The 16,528-nt window shown below is 43.3% G+C and overlaps 1 protein-coding gene across 1 annotated transcript; it reads left to right on the forward strand.

The window, feature by feature from the left end:
- The first annotated feature begins 6,635 nt into the window (after nucleotides 1–6,635).
- On the forward strand, nucleotides 6,636–9,422 carry PROP1 (PROP paired-like homeobox 1). The gene is made up of 3 exons (XM_052644323.1): nucleotides 6,636–6,744; nucleotides 7,895–8,127; nucleotides 9,084–9,422. Exons 1-3 carry the CDS (start codon nucleotides 6,636–6,638, stop codon nucleotides 9,420–9,422), a joined length of 681 nt encoding a protein of 226 aa, XP_052500283.1.
- Nucleotides 9,423–16,528: the final 7,106 nt, after the last annotated feature.

Genomic DNA, 16,528 nt, shown 5'->3' on the forward strand with positions numbered 1-16,528 from the left:
AGTGTGCAGAAGGCAAAGCAGAGAGAGAGATCTGCACAAAGTGTCGGTGCCAACCGACACTCACTACTCTGAGACACTTGTCTGCTGGCTGACTGTGCTGGGTGGGGACTGGATTCTGAGGCTTGGGCTTTGGAGCTCAAACCCTGGGGAGTGGACTGGGGTTAGGTACATGAAGACAGCCTGAGGGAGCTAGGGTGTAGTGCACCACAACAACTGAGGGAGTATGGGGAGAAGCCTGGGCCTGGCTTTTTCTTGGTCTTTTGACTGAGCATGCATCTTCTGCTTCTTCATTTTGTTTGTATTTCTATTGTCTCAGGGAGACAAGGGACCATTGAGGGATACTCAAATAGGGGATGGGCCTGCCATAGGAGCTGCTTTCTCCAGTTGCTTGCAGTGGCAGGGCATGCCAACATGTGCTTCAGGGGCAGGTGCCAGTCATGGCTGCCATCTTAGCTTCAGAGGTGGATGTGGATCACTGCCAGTGCCACTACCAAGGCACCTATGAGTGTTGCAGGCCACTGCCCCACCTTCCTGGGAGACAACATGTCCTGTCACTGCTGCCAAGGGCCCTGGAACCTGGTGCCAACCACATACGTGATCTGCCACCGCTACCACTGCTGCTGCAGAGCGACCCATGCCTGAGAGCCAGTCTCAGCTCCTGCTCTTCCTGGGAACCTGCACAAGCTGGATGCCTTCATACCTGCATGCCCCCTATTGAGGGGATATCAGCCAGCACATGCTGAGGCAAGACATAGCAAGCAACCAAACCAAAAACAGCCCTCATGCCAAAAAAATATTAAACCCACACCAGCCACACAAGGATGCTCTCGCTTATAAATAGCCCTCCAAGACTGCAGTAAATAGTTGTTTCTCATAAGCTCACATAATAAGAGAAATATAAACAAAATGAAGAAGCAGAGGATGCACTTTCAGTCAAAAGACCAAGAAAATTCCCTTGAGCAATGAAACAGAACTCTTCAGTCTAACAAACACTGAGTCCTAAAGAGAGGTAATGAAAATACTGAAGGAATTAAGAAAGGCTATTGAAGAAAATACAGATTACTGTAAAAAAGGAACTACAAACTGTAAGAGGGAGCCAAAAAAATTATAAAATTCATTTTCCAAGATGAAAACTGAGCTCAAGGCAATGAATGGTAGAATGAACAATGCAGAAGAAAGGATAAGTGACCTGGAAGATAGACTAATGGAAATTACCTAATCAGAGAAGCAGAGAACCAGATTTTGAAAAAGAAAAAAATGAAAGCAATGTAAGAGACCTATGGGATAATATAAAGCAAGCCAATCTAAGCATAATAGGAATTCCAAGAGGAGAAGAAAGAGAAAAGGGGTTTGAAAATATATTTAAAGAATTTATGAATAAAAGTTTCCCAGACCTAAAGAAGGAAAATGTTCAGATACAGGAAGCACATAGGGTCCCAAACAAGATGAACCCAAAAAGACTTACACCAGGATGCATTATGTGTAATAAAAGTAACTAACTATTAAAGAAAGAATTCTAAAGGGAGCAAGAGAAAGTTAAAGAGTTAATTACAAGGGAACCCCTGTAAGACTATCAGTTGATTTCTCTACGAAACACTACGGGCCAGAATTCAGTTCAGTCACTTAGTCATGTCTGACTCTTTGCGACTCCATGAACACCAAGCCTCCCTGTCCATCACCAACTCCCAGAGTTCCCTCAAACTCATGTCCATTGAGTCGGTGATGCCATCCAACCATCTCATCCTCTGTAGTCCCCTTCTCTTCTTGCCCTCAATCTTTTCCAGCATCAAAGTCTTTTCAAATGAATCAGCTCTTCGCATCAGGTGGCCAAAGTATTGGAATTTCAGCCTCAACATCAGTCCTTCCAATGAACACCCAGGACTGATCTCCTTTAGAATGGACTGGTTGGATCTCCTGGCAGTCCAAGGGACTCTCAAGAGTCTTCTCCAACACCACACTTGAAAAGCATCAATTCTTCAGCACTCAGCTTTCTTCACAGTCCAACTCTCACATCCATATGTGACCACTGGAAAAACCATAGCCTTGACTAGATGGACCTTTGTTGGCAAAGTAATGTCTCTGCTTTTGAATATGCTGTCTAGGTTGGTCGTAACTTCCAAGGAGTAAGCATCTTTTAATTTCATGGCTGCAATCACCATCTGCAGTGATTTTGGAGCCCCCCAAAATAAAGTCTGACACTGTTTCCACTGTTTCCCCATCTATTTCCCACGAAGTGATGGGACCAGATGCTGTGATCTTAGTTTTCTGAATGTTGAGCTTTAAGCCAACTTTTTCACTCTCCTCTTTCACTTTCATCAAGAAGCTCTTTAGTTCTTCTTCACTTTCTGCCATAAGGGTGGTGTCATCTGCATATCGGAGGTTATTGATATTTCTCCCAGCAATCTTGATTTCAGCTTGTGCTTCATCCAACCCAGCATTTCTCATGGTGTACTCTGCATATAATTTAAATAACAGGGTGACGATATATAGCCTTGACGTACTCCTATTTGGAACCAGTCTGTTGTTCCATGTCCAGTCCTAACAGTTGCTTCTTGACCTGCATACAGATTTCTCAAGAGGCTGGTCAGGTGGTCTGATAGTCCCATCTCTCTCAGAATTTTCCACAGTTTATTGTGATCCACACAGTCAAAAGCTTTGGCATAGTCAATAAAACAGAAATAGATGTTTTTTCTGGAACTCTCTTGCTTTTTTGATTCAGAATGGCTCCCAAGCATGGTATTGCAATGATATCTACTGTTCCTAAGTGCAGGAAGGCCATGATGTGTTTAATGGAGAAAATAATCTTTGTTCAGGCACCTGGTACAGTGCTATTTGCTATCAGTTCAATGTTAATGAATTTACTATATATATATATATATATTAAGTAAGGTATCTTTAAACAGAAACACACATACAACAAGGTATGTATTGATTGGTTGACCAATAACAGTGTGAGCAGAGGTTCACAGGAACCTATTTCTCCTAATAGCAGTGGTTCAGTATTCACTGATTAAGTGTTTATCATGACTTCATTGAATATAACTACCTGACATAGAGAGAATTAATTGTATTATTATCCCTAGATGATAAAGCTGAGGTGCAGAGATATAAGCAATGAGCCTAGCTTGGGATCACATAGCTAGTAACTAGTATAGTTGATATAAGAACTTGGGGCAGTCTGGCTCCAGAACCTGTACTCTTCCCCACCACACCATCCTGCCTCTTGTACGGTGAGAATATCCTGGGTATCAGTCTTCCTTGAAGGTCAGTGTTGGAAGTAGAAAACAGGATGCCCTGGAAAACCAACTCTTCTCAGCATCCCAGCCTCTTAAGAGATAATGGTATTCTGGGTTGTGAAGTCAAACCTGTAATGTCTCAGTGTCCTTGGGAAACAGGGTAGTAGTGTTTCTTTGTACCATCTGAGTGTCCTGGGATTATCAGGCTGCTCTGGATGGCTAATCTGAGTTCCCTTATAAGATTAGGGTCTCTTGAGGCAGCAAGAGTATGGGAATTCAGTGTCTGCTTGTGGGACCAAGTTGGCTACAAGAGACTTGGGAGGTTCATCTGCCATGGGGCTCAGGTTCCTCTAGGAGGTCTTAGTATATTCTGGGGTTGAGGGAGAAGTTTCACATCTTGGACCACTGCTTCTTGACTCTTATGTTGTTATGAGTTGAATGTTTTTGTCTCCTCTCAGTTCAGCTCAGTTCAGTTGCTCAGTTGTGTCTGACTCTTTGCAACCACATGGACTCCCTGTCCATCACCAACTCCTGGAGTTCACTTAAACTCATGTTCATTAAGTCAGTAATGCCATCCAACCAACTCATTCTCTGTTGTCCCCTTCTCCTCCCACCTTCAGTCTTTCCCAGCATCAGGGTCTTCCCATCAGTCAGTTCTTCACATCAGGTGGCCAAAGTATTGGAGTTTCAGCTTCAGCATCAGTCCTTCCAATGAATATTCAGGACTGATTTCTTTTAGGATGGACTGGTTGGATCTCCTTGCAGTCCAAGGGACTCTCAAGAGTCTTCTCCAACATCATAGTTTCAAAGTATCAGTTCTTTGGTGCTCAGCTTTCTTTATAGTCTAATTCTCACTTCCATACATGACCACTGGAAAAACCATAGCTTTGAGTATACAGACCTTTGTTGGCAGAGTAATGTCTCTGCTTTTTAATATGCTATCTAGGTTGGTCATAACTTTTCTTCCAAGGAGCAAGCATCTTTTAATTTCATCGCTACAGTCACCATCTGCAGTAATTTTGGAGCCCCCCAAATAAAGTCTCTCACTGTTTCCATTCCCCCCCCCCCCCCATCTATTTGCCATGAAGTAATGGGACCAGATGCCATGATCTTAGTTTTCTGAATGTTGAGTTTTAAGTCAACATTTTCACTCTCCTCTTTCACTTTCATCAAGAGGCTCTTTAGTTATTCTTCACTTTCTGCCATAAAGGTGGTATCATCTGCATATCTAAGGTTACTGATATTTCTCCCAGCAATCAGCTCATATATTAAAGTCCTAAACCCAATATGATGCAATGATATTTGGAGGTGAGCCTATGGGAGGTGATCAGCGTTGAGAGAGACCATGAGGGTGAGACCACAAGATCAGATTAGTGTCTTTATAAGAAGAAGAAGAGAGACCAGGACTGAGTTTTCCATCTTGTGAAGGTACAGAAGTTGGCTGTCTGCAATCCAGGAAAAGGGCTCTCAAGACCTGAATCAGCTAGCACCTTACTCTTGGATTTCTCAGACTCTGGAAATGTGAGAAATGGAAATCTATTGTTTTAACCACCCATCCTTTGGTGTTTTGTTATGGCAGCCAGAGCTAATGAAGACAAGGGTACAGTCAGTTCTCCTGGGGATCTTGTTACAGTGAAGATTCTGATTCAGTAGGACTCAAGTGGGGTTCCCAAATTTGCATTTCTAACAAGCTTTCATGTGCTGCTTATTATTCTGATCCATGGATCATATTGTAATCTTAAGAATCCTAAAAGATTACCATGTTTTCTGAATTGAATTGTATTTTTAAAGATATGCTTGAAGGATTAGCATGACCTTGGGGATCCTATGGGTACAGTGTGTTCCAAGACTAATAAGGTATTCTCATGGATTCAGTCTCTATTGAGATTTCAAAACTTCATTGCAGGTGACAGGGATTATCTCCTAGTAGAGGTGAAATGTTCTATGTTTCAGTGTGTCCTAGAGGACCCTAGAGTCCTAGGATACTGGGTTGTCTTTAAAGGGTCAGAATGTCCTAGGGATGTCAGAATGTATTTCCTGGAGCTAAGTAATCTCAAGAAGCAGACTATTGTAGGTGTCAGGGTGTCGTGACTGCTCAGGGAGGCTGGGTGTGTCAAGGTTTCCTTGAAGAATCAGATGTCAGTCTTCTGCAGAGATTTGGGGTCTGGGAGAATCAGGATGTACCTGGAATTCAGATGCTCTTCAGGGTCAGGGTACTCTGAAGTTCTGCACAACCTTGGAAGTTCAGGGAGTCTTGGGGGGGTTCTGGGTGAATAAGGAGGTGACATTTGGGAAAGGAAAGCAGAGAATATTTGAGAACAATGGTCTTTGATGCTGGGAGGGATTCGGGGCAGGAGAAGAAGGGGACGACAGAGGATGAGATGGCTGAATGGCATCACTGACTTGATGGACATGAGTCTGAGTGAACTCTGGGAGTTGGTGATGGACAGGGAGGCCTAGCGCACTGCGATTCATGGGGTCGCAAAGAGTCGGACACGACTGAGCAACTGAACTGAACTGAACTGATGGTTTGCCAGAAGACTCATCCTATGCTTTATGTTGTTCTGAAGGGGTGTCCAGAGTATTCTGAGAATCAACATATCTAGGAGGGATCAGAATGTACTTGTGTCTTTTAGCTTTTTAGTTTCCTAGAAAGAAGTCTTTGGGAATCACCTGCATAATGAGATACCAGGCAGGCCCTACTCCTGGCCCCCATTTGTACCTCCTCTCCCTTCTCATGATGGGGTTCTGAGGAGGGGTCTCAGGCAGAATGCATTTTCTCCTCCTTCCCCTGTCTGCTCCCAGGAGGGGATTTAAAAGGACAAAAGAATTTGGCCTTCTGGGAATATGAGCTCTTGGCCCCAGTCCCTGGACCCTCCAACAGAGCACCTTCTCTCATCCGGCTTGTGATCCTCCCTTGATGATGGGGGCTCTGGTGACCAGGCAGTGATTGGATGGGCCCACAGGGGTGAGGAGGAGGTCACTCCTCCAAGGCTCAGGGAGAAAAAAGGTAGTGTGGGATTGCAAGCTGGGAAAGTAGGCAGCTGAGAGCAACGGGAGAGAACGGCATCCCAGAGAGAAGGGGTAGGGAGAGAAAAATGGAGACTAAAACAGAGGAAAAAGAGTGAGGGCAAGACAGACAGAAGGAGAGCATACTTAAGTAAGGGAATGGAAAATTAGAGACCAAAGTTAGAAAAAAGGAGAGAGGGAGAAAGGCAGAGATATCTATCTATATCTATACTTATATTCACCTAAGGACAGAGATTCAGAGAGAGGCACAGATAGAGGGAGAACAGTCAAGATACCAGGCACAGAGGGGAACAGAAACTTAGAAAGACTGATCCAGAATCAGAGACTTAGGACCCGGGACTGGACTGTCTTTGGTCTCTTTTGTGAGCCATGGACACAGAAGGGAGAAGTGAACAGGCTAAGCAAGCAAAGGAGCAAGTTTGCAGCAGCCTGTGGCCCGAGGGCTACCCAGCCACTGAGACTGTGACCTCCTCGGTGGGTGAGTGAATCTTTTGAGTGGTGTTCCTGAGGAAGCAGCCGGTGTGTGGGCTCCATGGGGCAACTCTTTGCCATGAGGAAGATGAAGAGGAGAAACAGAAAACCAGAATCCTAGTATGTTAAAAATAAGGGGACCTTAGAAGGGACGGGGTGGTACAACTTGTCTGCTTTACAGAGTTGGGTCACTGAGGCCCTGCCCTGAGGGAGGGGCAGAGGCAGAGCTGAAATCTGCCTCCTCACTCCTGACCTCGGAGTTCACCGACTGCATAGCCTTCTCCGAGGAAGAGAGCTGGAGGGACCAGGGCTTTGGATCTGAGCAGAGTGGGGGGCCGAGGTGGACACTGAGCACCAGGTGGGGACCACCTCCTGGGTCCCCATGGGGATGGGATCTTCACTCCAGACATGTTTTTTTCAGTGTGTGCCTTCCAGGTGTTTCCTTTTGCTCCTGTTCTCTCTTCCCTGACTGGCTCTCAGACTAATTAGTGTGGGGGCTTAGTAAGCCTGTAGGGAGAAGAGGCAGGCCTTTCCCACGAGCTCAGGTTCCTGCAGCCTGGTGGCCGGGCCAGCAGTGGGATAGGGGAGAAGATGAAATGCATGCATGGGGAGGGTGCATCTGAGCAGAAGAGGGAGGGATGTTTCATCTTCCCAAGAGAAAGGTATAGGATGGGAACAGTATAAAGTTTTAAGCTGCATGTGAGCCATGAGAGCAGGGAGCAAGTAATAGGGGTCTTAGAGACCTGGGCAATTGTTATGGTGTCAGAGTGAACATAAGGTACATAGGGTAAGATCCAGGAAGGTGGTATGTATGCTCAGAGAGGTGGAAGGCTGTGGAGGGGCATCCTTACATGGGGACACATCTGGGGGAATGTAATAGGGAGTGGGCATATGGGTGCAGAAGTGAGGCAGAAAGAGCGTGAATGCCCCAAACGAGTCTGAGGTGTGGACCTCATCTGGAGATGGCAGCCTGAGTTATCAGACTCAGAAGCAAAGTGGAGCCAAGGCTGAGCTAGATTCAGCTGGTTCTGAAAGCTGAAGAATTTCTGGCTGGGGCAGAGTGTATGAGCAACACTCTGGGGATTCCAGCATATGTGGTCTGGGATGGATGGATGGGTCTCTGCGGCAGCAACCTTTCCCCACTCTCTCCTCCTCAGACATGAACACTCAGCCCTACCGGAATCTGTCTGGTGTAAGAGTGGGGAGACCAAAGCTTTCCCTGCAAGGAGGACAGAGGGGTCGGCCACACTCCCGGCGCCGTCACCGCACCACCTTCAGTCCAGCGCAGTTGGAACAGCTGGAGTCAGCTTTTGGGAAGAACCAGTACCCTGACATTTGGGCACGAGAAGGTCTTGCTCAGGACACAGGCCTCAGTGAGGCCAGAATCCAGGTGATGGCCCAGAATTCCGCGCCTCCACCCCCCAGGAAGAAATGCAGATTCAGTGCTTGGGAACTACTGGGGCATAAATTCTCAGGGCATTATAACCCTAACCCAAACCTTCCCCAGAACAGTCTTATCCAACAGTCAAGGTAACCTCATCTGTACCAGGAATGTCACTTGAGTTTAACCTAATCTAACTTGAATTCCAACATCAAGCCCCAGTATTGACGCCCAACCTTAATAGTGATCTGAACAGCAGTCCTAACTATTCCTATACATATGTAACCTTGTCTCTAACCATGGCCTTGAAACTGGATCAGCCTGATACTCCCTTATTTCTAACCATATCTTGTGTGTGTGTGTGTTAGTTGCTCAGCTGTGTCTGACTCTTTGCAACCCCATGGACTGTAGCCCATCCACGGAATTCTCCAGGCAAGAATAATGGAGTGGGTTGCCATTTCCTTCTCCAGGGGATCTTCTTGACCCAGAGATTGAACCCAGGTCTTCTGCAATGCAGGCAGATCCTTTACCATCTGAGCCATGAGGGAAACCATATCTTAGGAATCTTAATCTTAGAATAAACTATACCCTAAAGCCAACCTGATCTATGACAATTAAACTCATCCATAGTCTTAAACTCTAATAACCCTAGGGAAGTTTCCCACTCTCTGGGGAAGGGAAATGTCATTTTCTCATGTTTATCTCTTTCCTGTTGGAAGTTGACATTTCTTACTCACCTAAAATTGAAGCAGGGCAAATTTAGACATGGGCTGGAGGAATGGTGTGGTCTCACTTTGTCACTAGGCCTGGCTCAGTTATGCCTTTCGCAAGAGCTTTGCCTCCTCTGGGGATGTGGGGGGATTTTATGCCCTGTACCTTCAGTCTTCAAGGAGAGAGGGTGCATGTGATAATACCACCTATTTGAGAAAGAGGCTCTGATATGGCTCTTCTTCCCCCCTCTTCAGGTCTGGTTCCAGAACCGCAGAGCTAAGCAGAGGAAGCAAGAGCGGTCACTGCTCCAGCCACTGGCCCACCTGTCTCCTGCCACCTTCTCTGGTTTCTTGCCTGAGCCCCCTTCTTGTCCCTACCCCTACCCAACACCACCTCCCCCAATGACCTGCTTCCCTCACCCCTACAACCATGCTCTTCCATCTCAGCCCTCCACGGGTAGTTCCTTTGCTCGACCCTACCAGTCTGAAGACTGGTACCCCAACTTGCACCCAACCCCTGCTGGTCATCTGCCCTGCCCTCCACCCCCACCCATGCTTCCCCTCAGCCTTGAGCCACCAAAGTCCTGGAACTAAAGTAAACAAGTACTGATAAGGTAATTTCCCAGTCTGTGACCCTCACAAAACAGAGAAAACTGGGTGATTTCCTTTCTTTCTAAGGGTGAAGTAAAAATATGGTGAGGGGTAGCACAGAGATTGGAATGTAGAAATGGGAGATTATGATGAAAGTCTCACTAACATGACTGAGTAAATTAACGGAGGTGAAACTACTGGAAGATGTAGGTTAAAAACACCAGTGTAGGTGACTGGTGGAAGGGTGGAATTGAGGGAAGCAATGGTTGCTGCTGCTGAATGGAAATGGTTGTAGGGTATAGAATTTGTGGGTTTCACTCATTGAGATCACAGCTGAGAACCTTTATCTCTGTTGTTTCTAGCTGATTTCAGTAAGGCATTTGATGTATAAGTCTACTTATACATCCCTTCCCCATCACCACCACCCAAACCTGTCGTTAACTTTTGTTCATTCTAGTCTGAAAACCCTGGAGAAGGGAATGGCAACCCACTTCAGTATTCTTGCCTGGAGAAACCCATTCATAGAGGAGCCTGGTGGGCTACAGTCCATGGGGTTGTAAAGAGTCAGACATGACTGAAGGGACTTAGCATGCACGCATTCTGAAAATAGCTCCTGAATTTATTCCTCTCCTTTCTATTCCAGCAGACACTTTGCTTTTACTGGTCCACATTTTCTAATTAATCCTCCTTCTTGGTTCCCTTAGGTCCAGTCTTTCCCACTTCCAACAGGCCTTACACATTTGATAATACAAGACTAGCTCTTCAATGTGTTATAAACAATAAATAAATAATAACTGATATAACACATACTTAGCCTGTAAGAATCTTCAATGTTACTTTCAACCTAACATTTAAGTGAACTGAATGTGGTTTTGTTATTAAGCAAAGGCTCTTGTGGCACAGAAAGCCAAACTCTGACAGTGAATGTTTTCAGCAAAGCAAGGTTTTATCACAGGGCTCCAAGCAAGGGAATGGGAGGCAAGTCAGATCCACTGCAACTTGGTCTTTGAGTTGGGGGTGTTTTTAAAGGAGAAGAACAAATAAGTTGAGATTAATCATCATCTTATGACATCTGCTAATCATAGTTATGGAAATAAGAATATCTCTAGTTTATGATTCTCTAGTCAGGTGGTCCATGCCTGAGGCATATGTGAGCTTATCCTACTCTGGAGAAACAAACCTGAGTTTGTGTGTTAATAGTAATACCTACAGCAGCAATTTTAGTACGTTGACAATGTTATAGACAACAGCAATTTTAGTTGTCTGATTCTGATTGATTAGTGTTTGACTGACACAGGACTGAGGTCAGAATAAAAGTGAATAAAGTTTTGAATAGAGAGATTAATCACAAACTCACAAAAAGGAACTCAGTTTTAGAGAGGCTCAGTGTCAGTTTCTGATAGAGAAGGAACAATTTGGTTAAGGGCAGACTTTTCCATTCACAAACCATGAGTCTTGAGGCTCATAAGAGGTCATTCCTGGTGAAGTGCCTTAGTCTGAGCTCTCCCAACAGAAACATGGTGTGGGCTAGTTGGTGACGTCGTTTATATACCTTATTGCTTATAAGGTACTTATTTTACTCATAACTTATTTAAATGTAGGCCTACCTCACTTATGGGTAGGTCCATAGAAGAATTCTGAGCCAACAAGCCTCTAGGGATTTTGTTTACAATTTTTTATATGTATTGATATTACATAAAAAATGTCCAAACCTCTTTGATGGACAATTCCATTTCCATATAATTATCCCTTTGGGCCAGACTGCCTTCCAGAAAGATAATACTGGTTTGCATGCCTCTCAAAATATCAGTATCAGTATCAAAAATGATTGACATTGATCATTTTGGAAAAGCTGTTCCCTGAGAGTGATGTTTCCTTGCTGGTTATTTTTTTTTTTTCAGTTTTCATTAATCAATTGCTAGTGAAAGTTGAAGATAGTTTCATGTTTATTGACAATTTACTTTTTTTTTCTCTTCTGCATTGCTTCTCTGAGTTATTTGTATATTTATGTATTGATCTAGTCATCTTTTATTAGTATTTCAGGAACCACAGGTGAGAGATCTCCCCTTATTTTTCCTGGCTTCACCCATATTTTCCTCATTATTTGGATCAAAATATTATGCCTTGAATCATCGTAAATTTATTTTAGTTTATGCAGTAAAATAGTCATCTAATTTCCCCTCAATCAGCTAACTGGTTTTTCCAAAATAATTTGTTTAACAGTTTAACACTGGTTTGTAAAAACATTTTTCCTCATACTAAGTTCTCATATGGGACAGTTGTAGACTCCTAATTCTTTTCCACCAATTAGCTTCTCTGTTCTGGTATCAGTTACATAGAGTCTTAATTATCAAACATTATAAGGATTATTGATATCTCTAAAATGTTAAATTTCCTTACTAAAATACAAGATGAATCTTGTCATTTTTTCCCAGCCTTTACTTATGTTCCTCAGGAAACTTCTGGGTATTTTTTTCATAAAACAAATCTTTTAATTTACTTATTTATTTTTAACTGGAGGATAATTGCTTTAAAATGTTGTGTTGGGCTCTGCCAGACATCAGCATTAACCAGCCATAGGTATACATATGTTCCTTCCTTCTTAAACCTCCCTCCCACCTCCTACCCCACCACACCCCTCTAGTTTGTCACAGACACCAGATTGATTTCCCTGTGTTATACAGTGACTTCCCATCACCTATCTATTTTACATATGGTAATTTATATATTTCAAAGCTAGTCTCTCAATTTGTCCCACTCTCTTTCCCATCTGTGTCCATAAGTCTGTTCTCTATGTCTGAGTCTCTATTCTTGCCCTGCAAATAGTTACATCAGTAGCATTTTTCTAGATTTCATATACCATAAAAAAATCTTAATAGGAGTTTTATAGCTTACAAAAGTTAAGTATGCTGGTTGTAACAGTCAACTCAAAAGATTTATATATATATAAGACATATATATTATATATATGAATATATATTACCTTTAATATCTATTTATATATATTAACTGGATTATTCACAAAACCTCATGTTGAGCAAACTCAACTCAACATGAGATAAACTTAGTAGTGTGTATCTGTCCACAACTTAATTTACTCATAGAAAAATATATAGATATACACACACTAATTTTTTCCTTTTTAAAAATAAAAATGAGATCCTACCATAAGTGGTTATAGATATAAAAACATCTTTCAAGTAGATCACATAGTTTACTGTTTTCATTCCATTAACTGGCAGTTTCATGAGCCACTTAACCATTCACCTGTCATTTGAGACTCACAGTTGATTTGATACTTTGTTTCATTTTACCACCACAAACAGTACTGCAGTTGTCTCATTAAAAGATAATTCTCAGAAAAAGGTAAAATCATGACTCTCATAGATATGAAAATTTTATATAACTCATTGCTAATAAGGCAAAGAATGATAAAGGTGTCAAAGCCAATTCATAGGTCAAAGAACAAACATATTTATAGATAAGAAATAGTGAAAATAATGTCTAAATGGAGGTAAATTGTCTCCTGGTTGAGGAGGGAAGTCAACTGACACTCTAGGGGATGGGATTTATGTACATATCTATAAGACAGCATTCAGAAAACTAAGATCATGGCACCTGGTCCCATTACTTCACGGAAAATAAATGGGGAAACAATGGAAACAGTGACAGACTTTATTTTCTTGGACTCCAAAATCACTGCAGATGGTGACTGTAGCCATGAAATTAAAAGATGCTTGCTCCTTTGAAGAAGAGCTATGACAGCATACCAAAAAGCAGAGACCTTACTTTAGTGACAAAAGTCCATCTAGTCAAAGCTATGGTTTTTCCAGTAGTCATGTATGAATGTGAGAGTTGGACTATAAAGAAAGCTGAGCACCAAAGAATTGATGCTTTTGAACTGTGGTGTTGGAGAACTCTTGTGAGTCCCTTGGAAATCCAACCAGTCCATCCTAAAGGAAATCAGTTCTGAATATTCATTGGAAGGATTGATGCTGAAGCTGAAACTCCAATACTTGGCCACCTGATGCAAAGAACTGACTCATTGGAAAAGACCCTGATGCTGGGAAAAATTGAAGGTGGGACGTTAAGGGGCCAACAGAGGATGAGATAGTTGGATGGCATCACTGATTTGATGGACACGAGTTTGAGCAAGCTCCAGGAATTGATGATGGACAGGGAAGTCTGGTGTGCTGCAGTCCATGGAGTCACAGCATCAGACATGACTGAGCAACTGAAATGAACTGAAGGTTTTAAAATCTATTCTTGGTTCTATACTCCAGAGTTGGTTTTCTCAGTAGCTTTGCAGGATCATACAAGCATTGGCATGTACCTGGGGTCCCCCTCACCTTTTGTCTCCTGCTGGTTGTGAAATGAAATATTTTTGTGAAATAAAATATTTTCTGCTATACCAATAAACAAGCCATGCCACAGCCATCAGGGATTCCAGCCTTCCAAACGTAAACTTCTGAGCCCAGGTGAAACAATACCAGGTATCTGGCAGCCATCAGCCAGGGCTGAGGACCCGGGGTAGGATGTGAGAAAGCACAGGAGGCAGCCAACTGCCACATACATTACCCCTTATGGTAAATGAGGAATTAAGGATGGGAGCAATCAAAAGAAGCATTTGGTTCCAGATATCTGAGATACATATGAAAGAAATGATTTCAGTAAGCCTGGACACTTGTATCTTCCCATACGTTGTTCAGTCGCTTAGTTGTATTCAACTCTTTGTGACTGCAGGACTCCAGGCTTCCCTGTCTTTCACCATCTCTCAGAGCTTACTCAAACTCATGTCCATTGAATTGGTGATGCCATCCAAACATCTCGTCCCCTGTCATCCCCTTATCCTCCTGCCCTCAATCTTTCTCAGCATCAGGGTCCTTCCTAATGAGTTGGCTCTTCGCATCATGTGGCCAAAGTATTAGAGCTTCAGCTTCAGCATCAGAGTGCTAAATCCCTTAACACGAGAGATCTGGTTTTGTTAATGAGTCCAAGTTTGCTCTGCTTGCCCCAGGATGCCAGGGTCCAGGGTCCAGCCCCAGTGGATCCAGGGTAATTTGAAGTGGGGATGGAGTCGGCATCCTAGGAAAGAACTTATTTAATTACAGATATAAAGAGAGATTAGCAAAGAATAGTGTAGTGGGAAAACTAGTGGAGAAAAAGAGGCTGAATTACTTGGTTTACGTGGAAAACCAATAAAACTCCAAGACAAGGAGTTTGCACCACCTACGTAGGCCACTGGCGCCCACTTGAATAGAGGAGGGTGCCCCGCCTTGGGCTCCCTCTCACGTGGGTCTTAGAAGCCAGGGCAAGTAAGTAGACGTGGCAGGCCTCCACACTCCAGATGGGAATTCAGCCAGAAAAGAAGAGAACGAGAAAAGACCACATGGGGGAAACCAGTCTTTCCAGGAACTGGTCCGTTTCTTTATTTTCCAGGCCCACTTTTATACTTTTAGTTGTACATAGAGATAAATATAAGAAACAGAGTCACGCAGGGTCAGCTGCTTCAACCCTTATCAGCATATCTGCTCCGACCCTTATCAGCACATCTTTGTTCTTACAAGGGTCTTATATTTGTTCACAATATCTTCTGGTCTGGAGACCAATTAACATTTTATGGCCCCACTTTTCTTTCTATTGATAAAGGTTAAATGATCAGAAAACTTGTTTCCCCTTAAGATCTATTTAGTCTTAAGATAGTGATAAAGCTACATTTTTACATAGCAAGGACACAATGATTTATAACAAAGAAAGAGGAGTACAGTGATCTATTACAAAGAGAAAATTCATTAACTTAAAAGTCTAGTATTGCTAACATCAAAACGACTATATTTCTTTTTCTACATTCCAATTACATCGATTAACATACTCCCAGGTGCCTAAGGATATAGAGGCCTGGCGGCAATCATTCATTAACTCAGCAATGAAACCCTTCACCAACATGATTTTTATCTTTAGAAAAACCCTATACTAACTAAGACTTTCAAAATACTCCAAACTCTCTGTGCGGTTTATGGTTGAGAGGTTGTAAACAATCATGTACGTAGTAGCAAGAGTGTGGATAATCCTGTCACACAAGCTAGTCTGCCAGCAGAGAGGTTTGACCTGAGACACTCCTTTTATATGCAGGAGATTATTAACTGGAACTCTAATTTTCCAGAGAAAGGTGGTGGGGGACAGTCCCCCCTATAATGTCAGAAATATAGGTGAAAGGCATAATGCAGTAAGGCAGGCAGACTCTGGTTTTTGGGGCAGATGCACAAGCAGATCCAGCGAGGCTCCCTTAAGGCCCGACTCGCCTTTGCCTGTCGGGCCCCTTAACCTCATGACCTTTGCCACGGGCGAGACTCCTCGTGCTGGCTCCCGGCACCAGGATATACCAATAAATCCGAGGGACAAGGTGTTGAGATAAAGAAGGCACTTTATTCTGGAAACTGGTTGACCGAGAAGATGGCAGGCTAGTGGCTCAAAAAACTCATCTTGTTGGGGCTTGGATGCCAGATTCTTTTACGAATCAGAGATGGGGGAGATGAGGAAACAAGTAAAAAGACCATTCAATTCTTGCAAGTATCTTCTAGAGCTGCAAGCCTCAGGCAGGGGGATGTGTTAGTTTCGCCTTGGTCACTGGTGGGCTGAGTTGAACAGGCGTGCTCAGTCTCCTCTGACTCTTTGAGACCCCATGGACTGCAGTCTGCCAGGCTCCTTTGTCCATGGGATTTTCCAGGAAAGAATACTGGAGTGGGTTGCCATTTCCTTTTCTGGGGGATCTTCCCAATCCAGGGACTGAACCCACATCTCCTGTGTCTCCTGAATTGGTAGGTGGATTTTTTTTTTTTCCTCATTAAACTTTTTTAATGGGTCTCAAATTCTGTGAGATTTTTGGTCAAGTTGTTTTCTTTAGAAAGTACTGATTTTAAAAACTGATAAACTGCCATACACAAAACATATGGTCCACAAAACATTCTCCTTCCTTCTGAAGGAAGATGCATTGTTATAATTAACCAGTCTTTTACTATTAAACTTAAATGGCCAATTGAGACAAACAGTACTGAGACTGTTCTTCCACCACTGATTAAGACTGGGGTGGCAGGTGTTGGGGATAATAC

Source organism: Budorcas taxicolor, chromosome 7, assembly GCF_023091745.1.
Source record: "Budorcas taxicolor isolate Tak-1 chromosome 7, Takin1.1, whole genome shotgun sequence".
Lineage (NCBI taxonomy): Eukaryota > Metazoa > Chordata > Mammalia > Artiodactyla > Bovidae > Budorcas > Budorcas taxicolor.